General features: G+C 40.9%; 1 protein-coding gene across 1 annotated transcript in view; it reads left to right on the top strand.

Moving 5' to 3' along the window:
- The first annotated feature begins 8,800 nt into the window (after positions 1 to 8,800).
- Unc80 (unc-80 homolog, NALCN channel complex subunit) overlaps positions 8,801 to 20,093 on the top strand; it is a 181,328-nt gene continuing 170,035 nt past the window's right edge. The window contains exons 1-5 of the mRNA XM_051154166.1: positions 8,801 to 8,987; positions 9,888 to 9,936; positions 10,752 to 10,908; positions 11,914 to 12,215; positions 19,059 to 19,182. Coding sequence (XP_051010123.1) covers positions 8,896 to 8,987; positions 9,888 to 9,936; positions 10,752 to 10,908; positions 11,914 to 12,215; positions 19,059 to 19,182 — 724 coding nt within the window. The 5' untranslated portion in view covers positions 8,801 to 8,895. The remainder of the gene's footprint in view (positions 8,988 to 9,887; positions 9,937 to 10,751; positions 10,909 to 11,913; positions 12,216 to 19,058; positions 19,183 to 20,093) is intronic.

Here is a 20,093-nt window from a genome sequence, read left to right as displayed (position 1 = left end):
CATGCACACACACACATGCACACACACACACACATGCACACACACACACACACATGCACACACACACACACACAGAGAGAGAGAGCGGCCTACACACAAATAAAAAATAAATCTTTAAAAATAATAAGTAAAATGAACAAATAGTAATTTAGTAGGTATGTCTTCCAGTCCCCAAAAATTGCCATACAACTTAATCGCCGAAATCTGCAATTTCTTATAAAATAATCAGATTACTAAAGGAGTGGCTAATGTCATGATAGATAAAGGGTATTGGGCCAGGTGCCCCACATGCAGGACAAAGAAGCAAGTATCTTCATAAAATGGAAAATGGACATTGACAGAGGGGTGTGGGAAAGTCTGCACCATCTTATCAGTGACTGTAAGTATGCTAAAAGGAAAGAAAACTTGTTCTAAAATTATTCTTTTATTTAGTTATACTCGCAACAATTCGAGTATGACTTTAAAAACTAATCCTATCTAGATTACAAAATGCATCTTTCTCTTGCATTCTAGAAACTCTGTATAGGAAAAGAGATCTTTGCGCTTGATACAGAAGTGTAAGACAGCTGATAGAAGCCAGTAGTCTTTAGGGAATCTTCTAGTGAAATCATTAAAATTTCATATTTGACGATTCCAATTAAGTGGCTTCTGCATGGTGTCCAGAGTTAGCAGCCACGTTGTGCTCCGCAGGTCCCAGTTTGTACTGCTGAGTCCCAGAAGCCTGTGGTTCAGAAAGGATGTGTTGACTAATGAGCCCCATGAGACGTGAACAGGAAACAAAATGCACTGTGGGTGCCATGTTCTCTTCTGCACATAAGTATGCAAGTTACATAACATGGGCTCTGACAGTCACCTGCTCAGTGCTTACCCACTTTCCCCAGTCACTCAGCAAAGAAACATTATGCATTATAATATTAAGTAAAAAATGGCATCGAATGCTAAGCTATAGGAGAATTCATTGGAATGGCCCAAGGCTATGCCATCAGAGCAGAAACATAACACTAGTGATTTCACTGTACAGTGTTACAAGTGCTTTAGCTATTTTTGTGGTAATTCTAACACCTGCCCATTGTTGACACTTCTCCTTTTTGGACGTTGGGGGGTCTGTATTGTTTCCTCTCAAATCTAAAGCCATGTTGCACAAAACCATTAGGCAGAAAGAGAAAAGTTGTCACTTGGCCTTTGAATCTAGGTTGGAAAAAATTCATAGCTTCTACCAGCTTCTCCTGCTATACTCACTCCAAGTGAAGTGAGCAGTAAAATATCTGGCTACCCAGAGACCCACACTTAGGAAAGCTCCTAAGTGTGCATACACTCATAAGTGTGCATATGCTCCTTCTAATGGAGAGTTCAAGGCCCCCAGCAGTCACTCAGTATGCACCATCACCCATGTGAGCGGTCTTGGGCATGCATCCCATTCACAAACAGCAGTCCCAACCACGTCTTACTGTCAAGGCACGAAGGACTCTAAATGAGAAGTGTCCATCTGAGGCTTCCCAGACTCCTGACTCACAATCATGAACACTGTAAAAATCGTTGATTTTTTGTAGCTAACGTTTGGCCTACTCACTTGTCATGCAACAATAGAAAACACACGAGTGTGTTTCATCATCTCAGGAGCCTTACAGAATTGATACTCCTCTTATTCGTTGCAAATATTTTTCGCTTGCAAAAAAAAAAATAGGCTTCATTATAATAAATTTCACATAACCATAGCATTGTACTTTGTGACTATTTAGTCTCATATTACCCTTTTGAGCCCCTGTGTTCACTTTTGTCTCTCCATATAGTCCCCCTATTTGATGTCATAATGTACATACATATGTGCCTATGCGCCTGTGTGTTTGCTTCTACATAGAAGCAAAATGTTTGTCATCTGGACTGTTTCACTTAAAGGATGTCCCTAGCCTTATTCTTCTTTATGAATGAATTATATATCAGCATCAGATTTTCTTTCCCAGAAATGCATCATGGCCATCTCAACATGACCTGGCTTGTGAGAATCACGAGGAGAGACACGGGTAGTCCTGGTCCGAGGCAGAGAGAGGACGATCATCCCTGAACTGCTTTCAAATTTAGCTCTTGACCTCATGAGCATTTGGGCCAGCTTCGGTCGCCTCTACAAATGCTATGAAGAAAACTTCTTGTCATATAATAACTTGATATGATCTCGAACTTGCCTCCCTGTGCTGAAGGATGAGATGCAGTCCACACTCTGAGAGCATGAGCGTGTGTCTAGGGAGTACAGAGAAGCCAAAACCATGCAAGACACACTGAGCCTTCTCAGTCCTCCGTCTCTTTGCTGCCACTCTTCTGGGGGTGGGTCTTTTGATAAGAGAGTTCCCAGGAAACAGTGCTCAAATCAAGCGATACTCTGCATTATCAAAGATGCTGTGTTTCTATGCCAGATGCTACCTGGCATATCTTACTATCCTATGGTGTCTTGGTCTCCACCTCCACTATTTGTGCCTCACTCTAACCCACTTTAATTGTATTCCCTAATAAGAAGTAACAAACCATTGTTTCAAGCCATGTTTTTGAAAAGCTGGGTCAAAACGTAGTATAAAAATAAATAATAATAATAAAAAATACTAAAGAATATATATATGTGTGTGTATGTGTGTATGTATGTATGCGTGTATGTATGTATGTATGTCACCGGGAGTGGTGGGTTGCAACTGTAATCCCAGCACTCAGAGAGGCAGAAGCAGGCAGATCTCTGAGTTCGAGGCCAGCCTGATTTACAAAGTGAGTCCAGGACAGCCAAGGCTACACAGAGAAACCCTGTCTCAAAAACACAAAAGAAAAAAAGAGAAAGGAAGAAAATGTTGTCACTCAGTTCTTATCTACATGAAATGCATGGCATTGTTTTGCACATTTAAGTTTCAAAATAAGTAACATCATAATTTTTGGGATAATTCTGAAATAATTCTGAAATTTTTTATTTCACTGAACATTAAGGAACCTTTTGTATGTTGATATGTAGAGTAATACTCATGCATGTTATATGCTAAATGCTTTGTTTTGTGAATACATCATAAGCATATGTATTAAAATGAGTCTTTCTACCCAGGAACATAGTTATTTTTTAAGCCTTTAGATAGTTTATTTCATTTTTCACAAATATGTTCAGTACCTTTGATTAGACTTATTACTTGATGCCTTGTGTAGATTCATTTTTATGTTTAAAGCTTAAAATGTGATAATATTCAGAGAATGATGAACTCTATAGAACGCAAAACAGAGAAATGTGGTAATAATTTGATCACAGAATAAGAAGAAATATTTTAGGCACATTAATAAGCAATTTACATAAGGAGGTTGTGTTTGGGGCGGTAACCAGGCATTTGAGGATGCTGAGGGCAGATGTTCAGCACTGTCCTTTTCCTAAAGCAATCGGTGCATAGAGAGTGAAGGGACAGGAAAAGATGTACAGAATAAAGGCAAATCATGGCGATCTGGCAGACTGCGGTGAGACACAAGACTGAGGATGGATCGGGGATGCAAGACATACGAGGTATATCTATTTCTCCTACTTGGCAACAGATGTTTTAACCTCGCCCTCCAGGGCTACAACACCAGTGTGGCTATTCTCACACACTTCTGACTCTTAAGAACATGACACAAGCCACCATGCTTTACATTCAACTTTGAAGGCATTGCCATCAAGTTAATGGGGGAGGGGGATTCATTTCCAAAACTGTTTTTGATGGATTACTATGAACGCCTTTTAAATTATTTTCATCAGCTCTCAGACACTTACATTAAAGCATTCCAAACTGGGTCTTACTGCAGCAATCTTCTCTTAAAAACTCAGCCAAAGGTTCTCCTGTGCTCAGCTTATCTGCCAAGAACATTTTATTTTTGTACACATCTGGCAACTTGGCATCTGGCTACTTTCAAAACACACTCTCTTCTTTTATAAAGAGAGACCAGCCTTCAGGGACTGATATATATTGAAATGTCTTTCAATTTCCACGTACATGTCTCCGAAAGCCAGTAACCTCTCAACTCTTTCGATCCAAGGCTACCCCTCTCTTGAGACCACCTTTGGGGTGCTACATTAGCTACGACAACTCCCACAACTATAGCACCTCCCACGGTGAGATATTAATAACACTCACAGATACAGAGCTCAACCAAATACTATGGCGATTGCTATTGATCAGAAGACTGGTTCTTGACTTTCTTCCAACATTGCTCACCTGAATTAAGAAGACATGTGTGACAGGATATCATATAGACAACACACGGGGAGACAGCATGCTGTTTCCCAAAGAGCAAAAGAGTTGGGGTATGGTTTTAGTGGGTGTCTCAAGAGCAAACCATAATAGTAATACTGATTCCACAGTAAGAAGTTGTTTTGAAAACTGACATTGATAGTGCTTGTTATAGATTCCTCCTGTCCTCCACTTGATGCACTACCTCAAGGGCACCCAGGAATGGAAAATGGCATTAACTCTTCCTCAAACTCTACCACAGTGTAATTCATTTTTGTCCTTAAGCAGAATTCATGAGTGTGACTCATAGTGCTTCTTCAAACACCCCAACTACAAAACACTCTACGATGCTCGAAAGTTGCGTCAGAACTTTGAGGCCTGGCTGCAAAGTTTTTACTTCACCATTCACCTCAGACTATCAAGTGAGTAGTAACCTTATCTTTCTGTGGCTCAGTTTTCTTCGAATGTTGATTATTCATCTTACTACATTATTGCACTTAATACAAACCTAGATATATAGCTCACATTTGAAAATATCTCTACCCTCACCATCAAACTCACTGTTAGAAACTATCAGTCAATTCATATCTGACATAGGTCATCAGGCCCGAATGTTCATATGTTATCTTTCATCTTTTCCCGGAAGCTGTGTTTCTGCTATTCCTACTTTATCATTTCCAGTCATGGGAATTGTTCTCTTTCCAGGATGAACAATCCAATGCTACACCAGATATTATCCCCTTCAGAATTTACTAATTATTTTTCCTCATATAAACTCAGCATTGCCTTATCCAATAACTTTCTTGCCCATAAATATGTCATTTTAAAATACCTTCTGTACAGTGGTGACTTTAAAAGACAATTTTCTCCTTTACTTCCCCATCCTCTTTCTTTGGTGACACAGTCTCACTAGTGTATCATATCGCTGTGGTTCTCTGTAACCTTATTATGTAGAACAAGCTGGTCTTGAGCTTGTGGCAGTCCCCCTACCACTACATCCTGAGTGATGGAATGCTGGGCACATGCCACCACAACCTACAAGGTTCCCTACACAATTAATCAGTTTTAATATAGAATCCAAAAACTTAGCTCTTAGAACTTAGAACCAAACATGTGGAGAACTCATATCTGCAAACAACTTGCATAGACTTCACAGTTGTCAAAAAGTGAAAGCGATTGGAATGTCCCTCTGTAGGAGGCACTAGCTCCTTGTGCTCGCAGAAAAGCACTAGGGAAGCCAGGGATGTGAAGCACATAGGATTGTGTCTTAGAAGGGAGAGATGCACAGCCTGTTTTCCACACAGAAGGCTGGGAGTGGATGTGGTTGATAGTCTGATGACCTCTATGTGGCCAGGCCACACCTGCACCCACAGACCCTCATCAGGATCTTGTTTGTCTCAGTCAGCCTATTGCACTATAGAGTCAATCTATAGACTCTTAACATAAATATGTTTATCTTGATCCCATTTCCTCTATAGAAACTATCTTTACAGAAGACGTCACTTGCACTTTACAAGAGTTTCGATGTAGTCATGTCTTAAGCTTTTTATGCACATGCACATGGGATTGAGTTCATTCACAGCAGGAAACTTTTCCCAAATTTTGATGCACCTAAATATGCCTAAAATAAACCACTTGAGGTCAAACTCTCTTTGAACCAACTCTACCTACAGAGTTGTGCTGAATTGAGTTGCCTTCTTCTCTCTCCTAGCTCAACACCCTGCTGGTTTTGGTTGCTGCAGAGACCCTGAATCCTTCATGGTTATGATGAGATCATGTTTGTTAATACAAGGAAATGAGCTATCAAGCTACTAAAAGTTGAGAAAATTTGAGCGCGTGTGCACGCACACAAATGTGAAACAGCCTGTCTGAAAAAGACACATATTGTGTGATATTCTGGGAACAGCACAACTCTTCAGGCGGTAAAAAGATCTATGGTTGCTAGGGGTCGAATGAAGCAAAAAATAGAACTGCATAGGCTGAGCGTGGGGGAATCTGAGCCAATGAAACTGCATTATATGCTACTGTAATGATGGGTGTGTGGCATTATTGTGCAAAACACATATAACCGCGCTATTTAGTCAGCACTATTATCAACTATGCGCGTAATTAATAATAATTACCAATATTAGTAAATAAATAATAAAGATTACATCACAATAATGCAAAACATTAATAATAGGAAAAACTGTGGGTGGAGGGCAAAGGAGTGTATGGGAACTTGCCAATATCTGTTCAGGTGTTTCTACTAGCTTGAAACTTCTCTAAGATACAGCCTATTAATATTGTTAAACGCAGAAGTTTTGTATAAACCGCTTTATAGCAGCATCCAAAGTAGAGTTTCATTGAATTTCTAGGAGAAAGTACGTGTGGACAGAAAAGTATGGGAATTTTTATGGCTACTTCTGATTTGATTTTGTTAACGGGCACTAGCTTAGCCTAAGTCATCTCCTTTTGACAGCCTCCTTGCTGACAATATACTAAAGCTGATGTCTCCTACCAAGCTAAACCAAGCCCCTCTTTCAGTTCCTATATATTAGCCTAAATCTAATCTACAATCATGTTTCAGTGACTTTCTATAGAATACTAACCACAGGATGGTCTTTCTACCATGTTTCCTCCTCTGCTCTGTCCTGGTGGTGATCACTGGAACTTCCAATGGAGAACCTAGAACAACTCACCAATGCCTGCCACCATCTGATCAGAAGCATCCTTCCTCCTTGCCTATTTTTCTTTTTAAGTGGAATCACCATCTATTCAGTTGTTCAAAACTTGGAAGATTTGGTTGGTGTTTTCTGACAGCATCATTGACAAGAGACTGTTAATGTCTTGCCACAGCCTTTCACTTTCATAGGGTATGCATCTAGCAAATGGTGGGCGGGTTAGAGTCCAAGCCTTAAGTGCTTTTCGGCTGCTGGTTTCTTTCCCTTGTGCCCACTTGGCCATCAAATCCTACTATGTCTATCTTATAACTTTAGTGTCATGACATTGACTCAGGTTCTCAGAGAATACTTTTCTAGTTCCTCTTCTCACTTCATTCACATCAACTACACACAAAGGATGTTTTTATTTCCTGTCCAGCAACAGATACCTGTCTGTTTTCTTCCTTGTCCTTTGGCTCATAACTGGACCCGTGCTCATGTTTGCTATAAAACTCTTCCCTGCGTGCAGCTGTCTTCCCTTTGACACGATCAACATAGATACAGTTTCCTGGGGTATAAATATACTTAATAAATATTCATTGAATACATTTTATCTAGTCTCTATCTCTGTCTGTTTTAAGATCTATATTTTTCTGGGCATGCATTTCCATAATGCTAGCCCTCAGAAGAGTGAGACAGGGGGAGAGCTGAGAATTTAACAGCAGGTTGAACTCCCCAGAAAGACAATACTAAAGTAATTACTAAAAATTTTAGATCCTTATTAGACAATATCTTCAAGAAAGGAAATTAAAAGTTTATTTCTGGGTCTTAAAGATCACTATGTATCAAAGAGTTTTCTTCATATGGGGTATATGTGCTGTCCTCAGACAGTATCATGTCCTGTCTCGTAAGATGAAGGCCGAAGATCTGGTTTGTCATTTCATGTTTATACTCATATCTCTGTCCAAAAAGGGTTAGCTTACATTTTGTTGTTTGTTTTCTTTTGTTTTGGTTGTTTGCAGGCAGATACATATACAGCATTGGCTTTGTAGTCAGGCTGAGTCACCTCACTTCACTCCACTTGTCTCTGTGTTAGATAATACTTTTTAAAGGAACACAGCTATAAACTATGTGGGCATTTGATAAACAGAAGTAAAATGGCAGCAATCACCAGAGTGAACAAGACCACCAAAGTGCACTGAATGACTTACAATAAATCATGTTTCGGGTGATTCAACGTTGATCTGAAACTAACTGAAACCCACGACTGGTTAGTTTGTGTCACCCTGCTTTGGTAAATCAAGCCTGGTTTACAAGTACAAAACAAATTCTCACATAGGAAAACTTCTCAGTTCCCTCTCACTTCCCAGCCTGCCTCCTGCCCTGATTTCATTTTCTAGTGATTTCCTCCTGCTAAACCCGAGATGGACTGCTGACCTCTTTGCAAGAGGTGCGAATGATGCCAGAGTTAGCAACTGCTCTGCGGCTCTCCAAAGCTCCTCCTCCCCAGAGGTCGACAGTCCTTAGGACTCAGAGGTTGGGAAGCAGGACAGGGGACACTCCTGGGGTGCACTCCGAGAGGAGCAAGCAGAACCCTGGGTGCCGAAGAGGCCGCGCGGGGGACTGGCGTGCCCGTGCCATGCGGAGCGTGGACTCCCGCGGCCACCCCGCAGCTGCAGCCCAGGCCCCCTGCTCTGCTCCGCGGCTGGGCCGCCCCGCGCGGGCCGCTGTCCACAGTGGGAGGTGCTGAAAGCAGGGCGCGGGGGCGGCGGGCCGGCCGGCTGCTCCGAGCGCCCCCCTCCGCGCCGCGCCGCTCCTCCGGCCCTCCCCTCCTCCATCAGCCATGTTCCGCGCGCGGGGAGGGCTGGGGGAAGGGGCGAGAGCCGGGGGCCGGCGGCGAGGAGAGCCGCCTCTGCCTCGGGGAAGGAGGGGATGAGAGCTGGGGGGAGCAGCGCGACGAGGAGGCGGCGGCGGCGGCGGCCGGCGAGGAACCCGCGCTGGGTTCTGCGGTAGGACTCCCGGGAGCCACCATCATGGTGAAGAGGAAGAGCTCCGAGGGCCAGGAGCAGGACGGCGGCCGCGGCATCCCGCTGCCCATCCAGACCTTCCTGTGGCGGCAAACCAGGTGAGGGGCGCCGGGCAGGGTGCGCTCGGGGTCGCCGGGTCGTCGCCACCGCAACCACCCAGCCACTGAGGCCGCGCCGCAGCCTGCAGTTAGCAACGTCTCTGGGGTGGAAAGCGAGCCCTCTGCAACCCACTTAAAAGCACGCATTTAAAAAAAAATTCTCACTGAAGTTTGACAACAAGCAGATTGGCAGTTTTCGAATACATATATACATTATTGAGGGAGTAGGAGGGCAGAGACCTTGGGCAGAGGGGGCGGGGAGCCAGGAAGGTAATTGGGACTGGTTCCGCTCTCGCCTCCAATTCCCCCTCCATCTCCTGCTGTAATCCCTGCCTGGTGACCTGTTGTTTTCTGGCTTGTTTGGCATATCTGCTGTGCCCACTTGTTAACCATTTTTGCTTGGATTCAGTCGGCGTCGTCTTCAAGGCTAAATCCCCTGGGCAAAATGATATTTGATAGATTTCTTTCACCTGGCCAGGCCTGACACCCCTGCCAATAAACAGTAAAGGGCCTTCCTGTTATTCTAGAGATTGAGTACATACGGAACTAGCTGGTGAGAATGATGACCCAGACCTGTGCTCATTTTTTAAGATAACTGCATTCATGAGGAACGAGCCACTCCTGACCATTGACGATTTAGAACCCGGTTAGGTAAAAGTCTACAAAGTAAGAGTGGCATGGACAATTGTAAAAGGCCACGTCTTTTTCATGTGTGTAATTAATGTGTAAAGGCAAATGTCGTCATCTGTCCAACACCAGCTCATTAACAAGCTATAAGGAAGCGTGAAATCTGAGTTGCGTGGAGCCATACCCTATTCGGTGAAGAATATGTCACAAACGTGCTTTAAGAAATAGTTTTGCTCATGTTTATAACAAAAGCCTTTACTATTTTTTTTTCAGTGCATTTTTGAGGCCTAAACTGGGGAAGCAATATGAAGCATCTTGTGTGGTATGTGGTTTTCTCACCATTTAATGATTATTTTCATATTCTCTGTGTGTCATAATATAACCCGAGGAAGGACTGAATCATATTAACTCCACAAGTTAATTCAATTAACAAATATCAGTGAGTATTTGCCGTGTACCAGACACAGTCCTCCCCCACTATATGGTCATAGGCTATCAAGTCTCATCTTAGTAGCCTGTGAAGAAGCCTATTTTTTGACATTTAAAACAATTTATTTATTTATTTATTTATTTATTTATTTTAGGACATGCTGTTCAATTTATTATTTTTCACATATATATTTATATTATTACACATTTGTATAACAAACTACAGACCAGATAGTTTAGTTTTACAATTAAGCTTAGTTGCTTAGGGGTTAAGATATTTTTACGTCTAGATAGATATTTTTAGCTTAATAGAGATGAGATATGACAGATATTGATTTACGTTCAGAATTTTAGACTCATGAAGATTGGAAAGATGTTTTTTTCAAGGTTGCCAAATACAAATAGGCAAAACGCTATGAGTGCAACAGTTATATAATACCTGAAGAAGCATGCTTTAACAGAAATAAAAATACAGATGATTTCAGAACGCAGACTATATACCATACAGCTCTAAAGCCTACAAACTGGCAGTTAACAATGACCTATAGTTGATTCACTGTGGGTCAGTGTGCACCTGGCAAAAAAGGGAGTGCCCCCTAAAAATTTTGAGCTCTGTGATTATCTTTTGTAATATGTAGTGTTTTAGCATTAATTTTAATAGTCTCCAATTCTTTATTTTGTATGCTTCCTAAACATTGAAATCTGCAGTCCTTCGAGCGAGTATTGGTAGAAAACAAACTGCATGGCCTCTCCCCAGCCCTCTCCGAAGCCATCCAGAGTATCTCCAGGTGGGAGCTGGTGCAGGCCGCCCTCCCTCATGTTCTCCACTGCACTGCCACCCTGCTATCAAACAGGAACAAACTAGGTGGGTGTTCTAGCATTGTTGGATTATACTTTCCTTTATGTGCGACGTGTACAAGAACACATGTAAAGTAGTTACTACCATTCTGGGCACTATGCATGCATTATCTCATATAATTATCATAGACTTTAATTCCTATCAATACCATCACTATTGCCATTTTACCAAAGGGACCAGGCTTCCTTGTTTTTAGTTTTACACATGTGAAATACTCTCTGCTCAAATGTTAAAACAACATCAGGAATGTCAGGTGCACTAAATATTCTGACCCAGTCTGTGGTTTACCATTTATCCTTCCAGTTTCTAATGCAAATGGTTCATGAACTTGGCTTAGTCTCCTAATACACTTTATCATGTTGTAGTGACCCCTGACCATGAAATTATTTTTGTTGCTACTTTAATAGCTATCATTTTGCTACTGTTATGAATAGTAATGTAAATATTTTTGGATATAGAGGTTTGCCAAGGGGGTCACAAACCACAGTTGAGAACCATTGTTGTAAGGCCATTTTCTCAGCTTCATTGTATTATTTATAGTTAGATAGATAGATAGATAGGCAGACAGACATATGATACCTATTTATAGATGATAAGTTGCTTTTATCACTAAGTAATATTTTCTAGCCATTTCTTCTATGTTAGGGAATTCAGCTTTCATCCCATTCTCTCCCTTTGTTTGTGTCTCTACTTTGATATTACAGGGCCCTTTTCAGGTCAGGCCTAAAATAGAATAGTTTTTATCTTCACTGTCTATACTTTTCATCATGATAAGGTAGACCTCTTTGGTAAAACACTTAAAAATCATACTGATGACATACGATAGCATGCTGTTCTGGAGAGATCTTGGGCAGTGCGAAAAAGCCCCGAGTGGAAATGAGCCTTATAAATACTAGTTGCTTGAAGTTTGGAGTAATGATCGTGTCTCCTAGGAAGAACTTTTTTTCTCTGTACCTTAATATTCTGGCCAGATAATTTACCTGTACCTGGCTGTGTGGTTGCTCCCTGTAGGCCACCAGGATAAGCTGGGTGTTGCTGAGACAAAACTCCTTCACACCCTGCACTGGATGCTTCTAGAGGCCCCACAGGACTGCAACAGTGATCAGTTTGGGGGTACCGACCGAGGCTCCAGCTGGGGTGGCAGCAGCAGCGCTTTCATCCACCAGATTGAAAACCAGGGCTCTCCCGGTCAGCCTTGCCGAAGTACCTCCAATGATGAGGAAGAGACCAACAGAAGGAAGATCTTCCAGAACTCCATGGCTACCGTGGAGCTCTTTGTGTTTCTGTTTGCTCCTCTGGTGCACAGGATAAAGGTAAGCAGTAGGCTAATGTTAGATGGGGTGGGATAGAAATGAGTGAGATGAACATCAGAGGATGCTTCCATATCTCTTTGCTTGTGTCTTTGGATGATGTTGAATCAGCCTGGAAACCTGAAACACTGGCTGTTACTTTAAGAAACCACAAGCCTCCTTACACCCTTTATCTACTCAAAACCCTTCAGTGTGTTTACGTGTATCAGACAACGGTGCTTCCAAAATTAAATGTGTTATGCACATCCAAGTATGATTTACAGCTTAGAGTCTTGTCTTGGTTTCTCAGCTGTTAGTCTCTACAGGCCACCTCAGGGTCCAGCTCCGGGAGTGACAAGAGCCATTCTGTGGAAGTGCTCTTGGTGTTTGCTCTGCATGCTTTTCTGCCCTCTCTTCCTCTCGTGGTCCTCTCAAATGCAACTGCAATCCCATCATTCCCACGGTGCTGTTTCTTGAGCCTTCTCTATGTGGACAGTCATGAGCCTCTCTCTATGTCCATAGCCTTTTGAAACGACCTGTATTTATAATACAGGATCTGAGGCAGAAGTTTCCAATGTTATGTGCTAAGGCCTTTTGATGGTGGTATAAAACACTTGGAATTGTATTTGAAAGCATTTTCAAGGAATAAAATAGAACTCACAGGGTTCCATATTATAGCTAGTATGGTATTTTCTAGATGTATGAGCCTGGTTATATCATTTTGCCTCATATCTCATTTTCATAAAATCATAGATACCCCAAATGCTGTAAAATAGATGTGAGGACATACATATCATATTCCATTTCGGAAACAAGACAAGAGATAAAAAACTATTCATGTGCTTAGGTGCTCCTCAGTATTGTAACTATAATGAATAACTACCATTTAGCCATGAGTATATGAAGGTGGGTGGACTATTAATTACTAGGAAGGAGATGACAAAAAAAGCATTGTTTGTTAAACACATTAATTTTTAATGTTCAATTGAATTGTTTTTAAAAGATTTAACTTTATAATGCTAAAAAATTTTTTTAAAATAAAAGTCACTGAATGAAAAGTATTTCTTCAATTGAGATTGGTCATATCCATCTTGCTTACGGGACCTGTAGGCCCTGACCTCTGCTCCCCTCTTCAGCTTATTCATTTCCTTCAGCATTACTGAACATACATTTATAACCTTATTCTTATGATCAGGTCTCTGAACTAATTTTTCCCTGCAACATTTACTCCTGTCCTCTATCTTCACATTCTCATGTGATTATCTGTCTCCCTCCAGTTGTAATCTTGTCACTGTCAGATGTCAACACATAAGGTTCTTTCACTACTTTGCACCATAAGTATTTCACCCTGTGTTTTGCCTTAGCAACTGTCACTGCCAGGAGTTATCACAGGTGTTTCAGAGCATCTTTAATGTCCATTACTCATACTTGAACAGAGATTCTAAGTGAAGAGATGCTGGGATGCTCTTTTCCTAAGTCACAATCATATTTCTAGTGTCCAGATGAGTGCATGGCTCTCATTAAGTGTTTTTTTGACTGACTCACTGATAAGACCCAGGATGTTACCAGGAGCCATTGTATGTGGATACATGGTCATTAAACATGAAGAGGACAAGGGAAATAGTTCTCAAAAAACAGCCCATAGAGATGTCCATGTGTCAACAAATAACATCTGATTTGTAGAAATGGGTGTCTACAATGGCTGCAATTTATTTGGAAGACATAGTGGAGACTTCAAGACTTAAAAACAAATGACACTACATTTTGAGTTCAGTGCCTGGCAATGGTTACTGTATCACACTGAGTAATTTATTTTTAAGTCTATGACAAATTTGAGAGCATTTGGAGGAGTAAAAAAGTCATAGTACTCAACCTAAAACATAGAAGGACATCAACAAAGCTTTGTTGTTTGAGTGTTAGTATTTTATTGCTACCAGCATTCTGTATTAATGGGAGAGAGATGCTAAATGCACTTAAGCATATATGAAAGGATTAAATTGCTCTCTGGAAGCCCTCCAAATTTTAGCAGTGGCCTGGAGCACTTACCAAGGAGTCAATATAGAAGGACACTGTGCAATGACAGAAAATTGTAAATAACTATTATTAGCTATATTGCTAGAATAAATTTTGTAGCATCATTTTCATTGCTGTTTTGTTCTAGATATTATAAAAATATAATTGTTGAGTCAGTAAATATGCCTGCAAGGGCTCTCTCTCTCTCTCTCTCTCTCTCTCTCTCTCTCTCTCTCTCTCTCTCTCTCTCTCTCTCTCTCTCAGAGTGATTGTTTTCTAAGTCACTAGGGATATAAGATTTATAAATTACTATCTCTTGGCTTTGACACTGTTGGCATTTGGGGCACAATAATCCTGTTGCTGGACACTGCACCACGAATATACCTGCTAAGTGTCAATCACATCCTCTTCTCCCAGAGTTATTACATCCACAAATAACTCCATAGGTCACCAAGTGTTTTCAGTTTTTTTGGTGGTGGGGACTTGGTCTGGACTGAGACCAGAACCCTAGATTTGACGTTTACATGGTGGTTATAGGACTGTGTTGGGGTCTATCTACCTCCCATATCCTTCCTGCCTCTTTCTGCCACTTACCAGTACAATCCTGCCCTCTGTTCTTCAAACTCCAACCCAGGTCAAGGCCAAAGGCTTCCTATCTCCATGAGCTAGATGTTTGGCTGTGGTTTTTAAGGCTTTTCTGTACAGGTCTGTCTGCCTAGAACACTTCATAGTCTACTCCTCTGCCTAGAAAACACCTGCTCATCCAAATCTTTTAGGATTTTATTCAAAAACCTACTCTCACTCTTTCCTATTTCAGTAATATTGTAGAGACATGTTCATTGTTTCAATTAGTCTGTTTATTGCCATCTCTTACTAATTTGTAAATAGTTTGAAGGTAAAAATGATAGTTGCATCCGTGAAAACTTGTTGAGGTTAATTTGTAAGTATGACCTAATAGATGCTTATTACTAGGCTAATTATTATTATGGCAACATTTTCTAACCCGCTAGCAATCAATGAGAACACAGATACCTGATGTGTTTTAGAATAAGCCATTACCTGGGGCAAGGCAGATGTTACCTCCTAACCTATCCTCCAATAACTCCCAGTCTCCATTGTACGCCGTCTGCTTCTAATAATTTCTATTTGCGCTACCTCCCATCCATAATCCCAAAATATTTCCTAATGTTCTCCATCTCCTTCCATGAGGAACTTCAGAGTTCCTCCTCTGGGCCCACGAGACTCTATTCTTATCCTAGGACAGTTCTCCTCCTCCTTCTTCCTCCATCCCACCTCTCCTTTTCCCCAAGATTCTCTCTCCCAAAGCCCATGGAACCTTCTCTCCGCCTGCCCCTTCCTTCTGCCTTGTCCAGGTATATTTATTCAGCCATTCAGAGAGGCAAGGTTAAGGGCAGTAAAGATCTTACAAGCCAGAAATTAGCATCAGAATACATCAGACCAATCTCCAACAGAAACTAACACAACATCTGTGGTTAGAAGATAATATTTATTGAATGAATTAATGGACAAATTAACATTACTCACTTTTAAGACATAGTCACTGCCTATATTTTATTCCTTTAATTTATAATTCACTCAAGCAATCCACCTAAAATCATGAGTCTAAATATTATGTCAAATATATCATGAATTTTATATTAAATTTAACCAGTGAAAATAAAATACATTTGTTAAACTATGAAGTCTCTTATTGACACTTATTTTTGAAGGAATATTTCTTGGATGTCTACTGTATATAGGCATTACTTAAAGTCTTGGAGAAATACGGGGAGATAAAGCAAAATGCAAGGTTCCAAAAGGATTTGAACAAAATCCACATGTAAAGTCTATGTTTTTTAAATTGCTAGTTGCTCAGTGAAAACTCCCTAAGTGACCAGTTAATACAATTGCTTAATAATATCATAGGAAAAAGATCTCAGTGGAATAGAGAAAAATGCCCCAAAAGTGGAGAGGCAGATTCTATCCATGTTTACACCTGCTTTTCCCCCTTGGAAACCTCTAAATCTTCCTTCTCTGTGGTTTTTAATTAATTTTTAAAAAGTGTTCTCCTGAACAGTCTCCACACTTGAGTGGAGAATGGGATATGACTATCTCACGTACTCTGGTGCCTCACATTTGACCATATCCCCTAGAGGGGGAGACCTGGTGGCACTCACAGGAAGGACAGCAGGTTACCGAGAAGAGACTTGATACCCTATGAGCATATACAGGGGGAGGTAATCCCCCTCAGAAACAGTCATAGGGGAGAGGAATAAGGGGAAAAGGGGAGGAAGAGAAAAATGGGAGGACACAAGGGATGGGATAACCATTGAGATGTAACAAGAATAAATTAATAATAAAAAATTTTTAAAAAAAGTGTTCTCCTGGTATCAAATTTCTGATTGTGTGTGCATACTTGGGAGCACCACAGACAGGGAAATTAGGGTAGCAGGGACCATACATTCTGACAACTTAAGAATATGTTGAAAGTAACCCACTAACATAGACAGAAGCCATAGCTAAAGCAGACGTTTGAAAACAGTGATTGAATTGGGTTGCTATTGTCTGGCGCAACTATTTTTTTTTTTTTTAAGTAATTTATTCAGATTACATCTCAGTTGTTTATCCCCTCACTTGTATCTTCCCATTCCCCTCTCCAGCTTTTTCACCCTATTCCTCTCCCCCTAGGTCTGTGACAGAAGGGGACCAGCCTATCAGGTCTCATCTTTGTAGCCTGCTTCCCCTTCCTCTGAGTGCCACCAGGTCTCCCCACCAAGGGGAAGTGGTCAAATAAGAGGCACCAGAGTTCATGTCAGAGTCAGTCCCTATTTTTTTATTTTTAATTTGTTCACTTTACATCCTGATTGTAGCCCCCTCCCTCATCACCTCCTAATCCCACCATCCCTCCCACATGCTTCTCCCTCCCTCCCCTAGTCCTCAGAAAGGGGAGCCCTCCTCCCCTAATATCTGACCTCAGTCTACCAAGTCTCATCTGAACTGCCTGTATCCTCTTCCTCTGTGGCCTGGCAAGGCTGCCCTGCCAGGGAGAACTGATCAATGTTTGGGGGCCAGAGTCCATGTGCTGGTTAGTTCTAAATGTCAACTTTCTACAACCTAAAGGCACCTAAGGAACAAAGTCTCAACCGGGGAATGGTCTGGATCAAGTTGGCTTATGGGTGCCTCTTTTGGGGAATTGTTTTGATGGTTCAATGTCTATCATGGGCAACACTATTCTGCAGAGAGGCCATCCGGAGCTATGTAAAACAGGAGAAAGCAAGCAAGCCAGGGATGCTGTGTTTATCCTCTCTGCTCTTGACTGTGGATGGGATGTGAGTGGCTACTTCACTTCCTTTAATGACCCTCAATAACAGACTGCAACCTGGATTTGTAAATCAAGTAACCTTTTCCTCTAAATTGATTATGGTCATGTTTCCTGTTATGTAACACAACAGAAATGAAATAGGGACACCAAGCCTCTAACAATATGAACTTATCAGGGGATTTTAAAAGGGATTTGTTTATTTTATGTGTGTGCACCTGAGCATGTGTATGTACACTGTATAGGTGTTAGTGCCCTTGGAAACCAAGAGAAAATGTCACATCCCCTGGAACTAGGTTTTCAGTCTGGTTGTGAGATGCCCAATAAGGGTGCTGGAAACTGAATCCCAGGCCTCTGGAAGAGCAGCAAGTGCTTTTAACCACTAAGACATTTCTCCAGCCCTTTGTCTGGGAAGTTTGTCAACATCCTTTAACTGAAGGCTTCTTACTATTCAGTAAACTTGATTTGCTATTTGCTGAGTCACTTTTCTTCTATCTTTCCAGTCCCTCTGAGCTGCTATCTCCTAGCTCAGTGGTTTTTAACTATGGCTGCATAAGAGGGTTCTTGGGGAGTGTTAGAAAATATCACAGGGTCAGTGAGAGGAGACCCAAGCCTCCTCTGTGCTTTAAAACTTCCCAGAATTGCTGCAATAACACACATTAGGGTTGCAAGACATTGTCCTACGTGAATTCCTGGGTCTCAGATGTATTCCCTAATGCATCTTCTTCATATTCCCTGCTTCTATAGTCACTTGTTATGAGCAATGCCTACGATGCAATCCTACGACATGTTCAAACCTCAACAATATAAGGTCGCATTTTCCAATACTTAAGCCTCTCAATGTGATGCAACAATGAAGCATAGGATGTGTTTCAGGAAGAAGCTTTCAATTACAAGTAAGCCGTAGGGGAATGGGTTGTAAAACACACCAGATTTAACAAATATTTATTGCATATCTTTCTGCATACAGTGCCCCATCTGTGTTAAGTGCTGTGGAAATGCTGGGAATTCTTCAACTAGTCCTGGCCTTGAAGAATTAAGGGTTATTGTTAATGTTGAGAGATCATTATGATATCGTTCACTATGAACAATCAAAATATATTTGCCCAATTCTATGAAAAACAAGAAAGAGAGAAACAGTGGAGACTAGGCTGTCAGAGTAGCTAGGCTCTGAGGATATCGCCTTCTGAGGGAAAGAATAAGGACAATTACATAATTAAGAGGAATGACGCTGTAACCAAAATGTGAAGAGAGCTCTTTAAGGCTATGGAAATGAACAGATCTCCCTCACTGCAAACAAAACAATGGTTTGTGTTCCGTGCTTTTCCCAAAGCTACGTTTGATTAATCTTTCATTTTCCATAAAGAGAGTCACTGTAATTTCCACCCTGGTTGTAGTATTAACAAGATCACTGGTTTGCTTAGGAACATTCATCTGAGTGTTTGGCCAAGCAAGTCTCTCTGGAAATGTCTGTGGAAGATGATTAGTTCCCTGCTACAAAGCAATTACTGAATGCAGATCTTCACTGTCCCCAGGAATCTGACCTCACCTTCCGACTGGCCAGTGGACTGGTTATATGGCAGCCTATGTGGGAGCATAGACAACCGGAAGTCTCTGGCTTTACTGCCCTGGTAAAACCCATCAGAAGCATCATTACAGGTTCGTGACTCCAACTATCTTCTCTTTTGGATTCCTCATCTGGAAAATGAGATTTAGAGTATTAAAGTACTCATAGAATTAGTGTGAAGAATAAATTACATATATGTGTGTGTGTGTGTGTGTATGTATGCATGCATGCATGTATCAGCTAGAAGAATGCCTGTCAGCACTATTACTATAATTATTATTGATCCATGGTTATGATAGATGAAGTAGAGGGTGCTTAGAGATTTCTTCATAGTGTTTATTGCTATGAAAGCATTTTACTTGAGGAATTGGATTTTGTAGTGAGTTAGTCCTATGGTCAAATTGAATTGTAGAAAGATCCCAGCATGATAAATTTATAAGCGTAAAATATGTTCAAACTTCACTCTAAGTACATCTCTTGATATGATGCAACTTAATTCCACAATATTGATTTCTGTTAATGTAAAATAGAGATGCTATGTTACCTTACCTGGTTTCTTAATAAATATAAGTGAAGAAGGGCATAAGGTACTCATCTAGGAGTAAATGTTTAATACATTCCATTTGTCTGTTCTTAGTCCTACTTTCAGGATCAATAATAAAAGTCAAAAATAAATTACATAGAAAATCTATAAAAACATGTATTCTTTAATGATATATATTCACATCTGTGAAGATGGTTTCCTTAGTACATTTTTGAAGGCAGATAGTAGGGAGTTAGGTACATAAAGGGGCTCTATAAGTGGAAAGAAACTGTAAAAACATTCTTCTATTTTTTCCCCTATAACACAACACAACTTTACATGTACCTGAAGTATTTAGCAATCATTGTAACCATCGAGTTCCTTATTAGTCACGTGTTTGAAAAGATTCTCACTGTGACAAATGGAGTCATTTAAAGGAAATTGACTTTTTCACATAATAAAAAGTACATGAATCTCACT

This window comes from Acomys russatus, chromosome 12 (genome assembly GCF_903995435.1).
Source record: "Acomys russatus chromosome 12, mAcoRus1.1, whole genome shotgun sequence".
In the NCBI taxonomy this organism is placed as follows: domain Eukaryota; kingdom Metazoa; phylum Chordata; class Mammalia; order Rodentia; family Muridae; genus Acomys; species Acomys russatus.
This window is presented reverse-complemented; position numbering and strand designations above follow the sequence as displayed.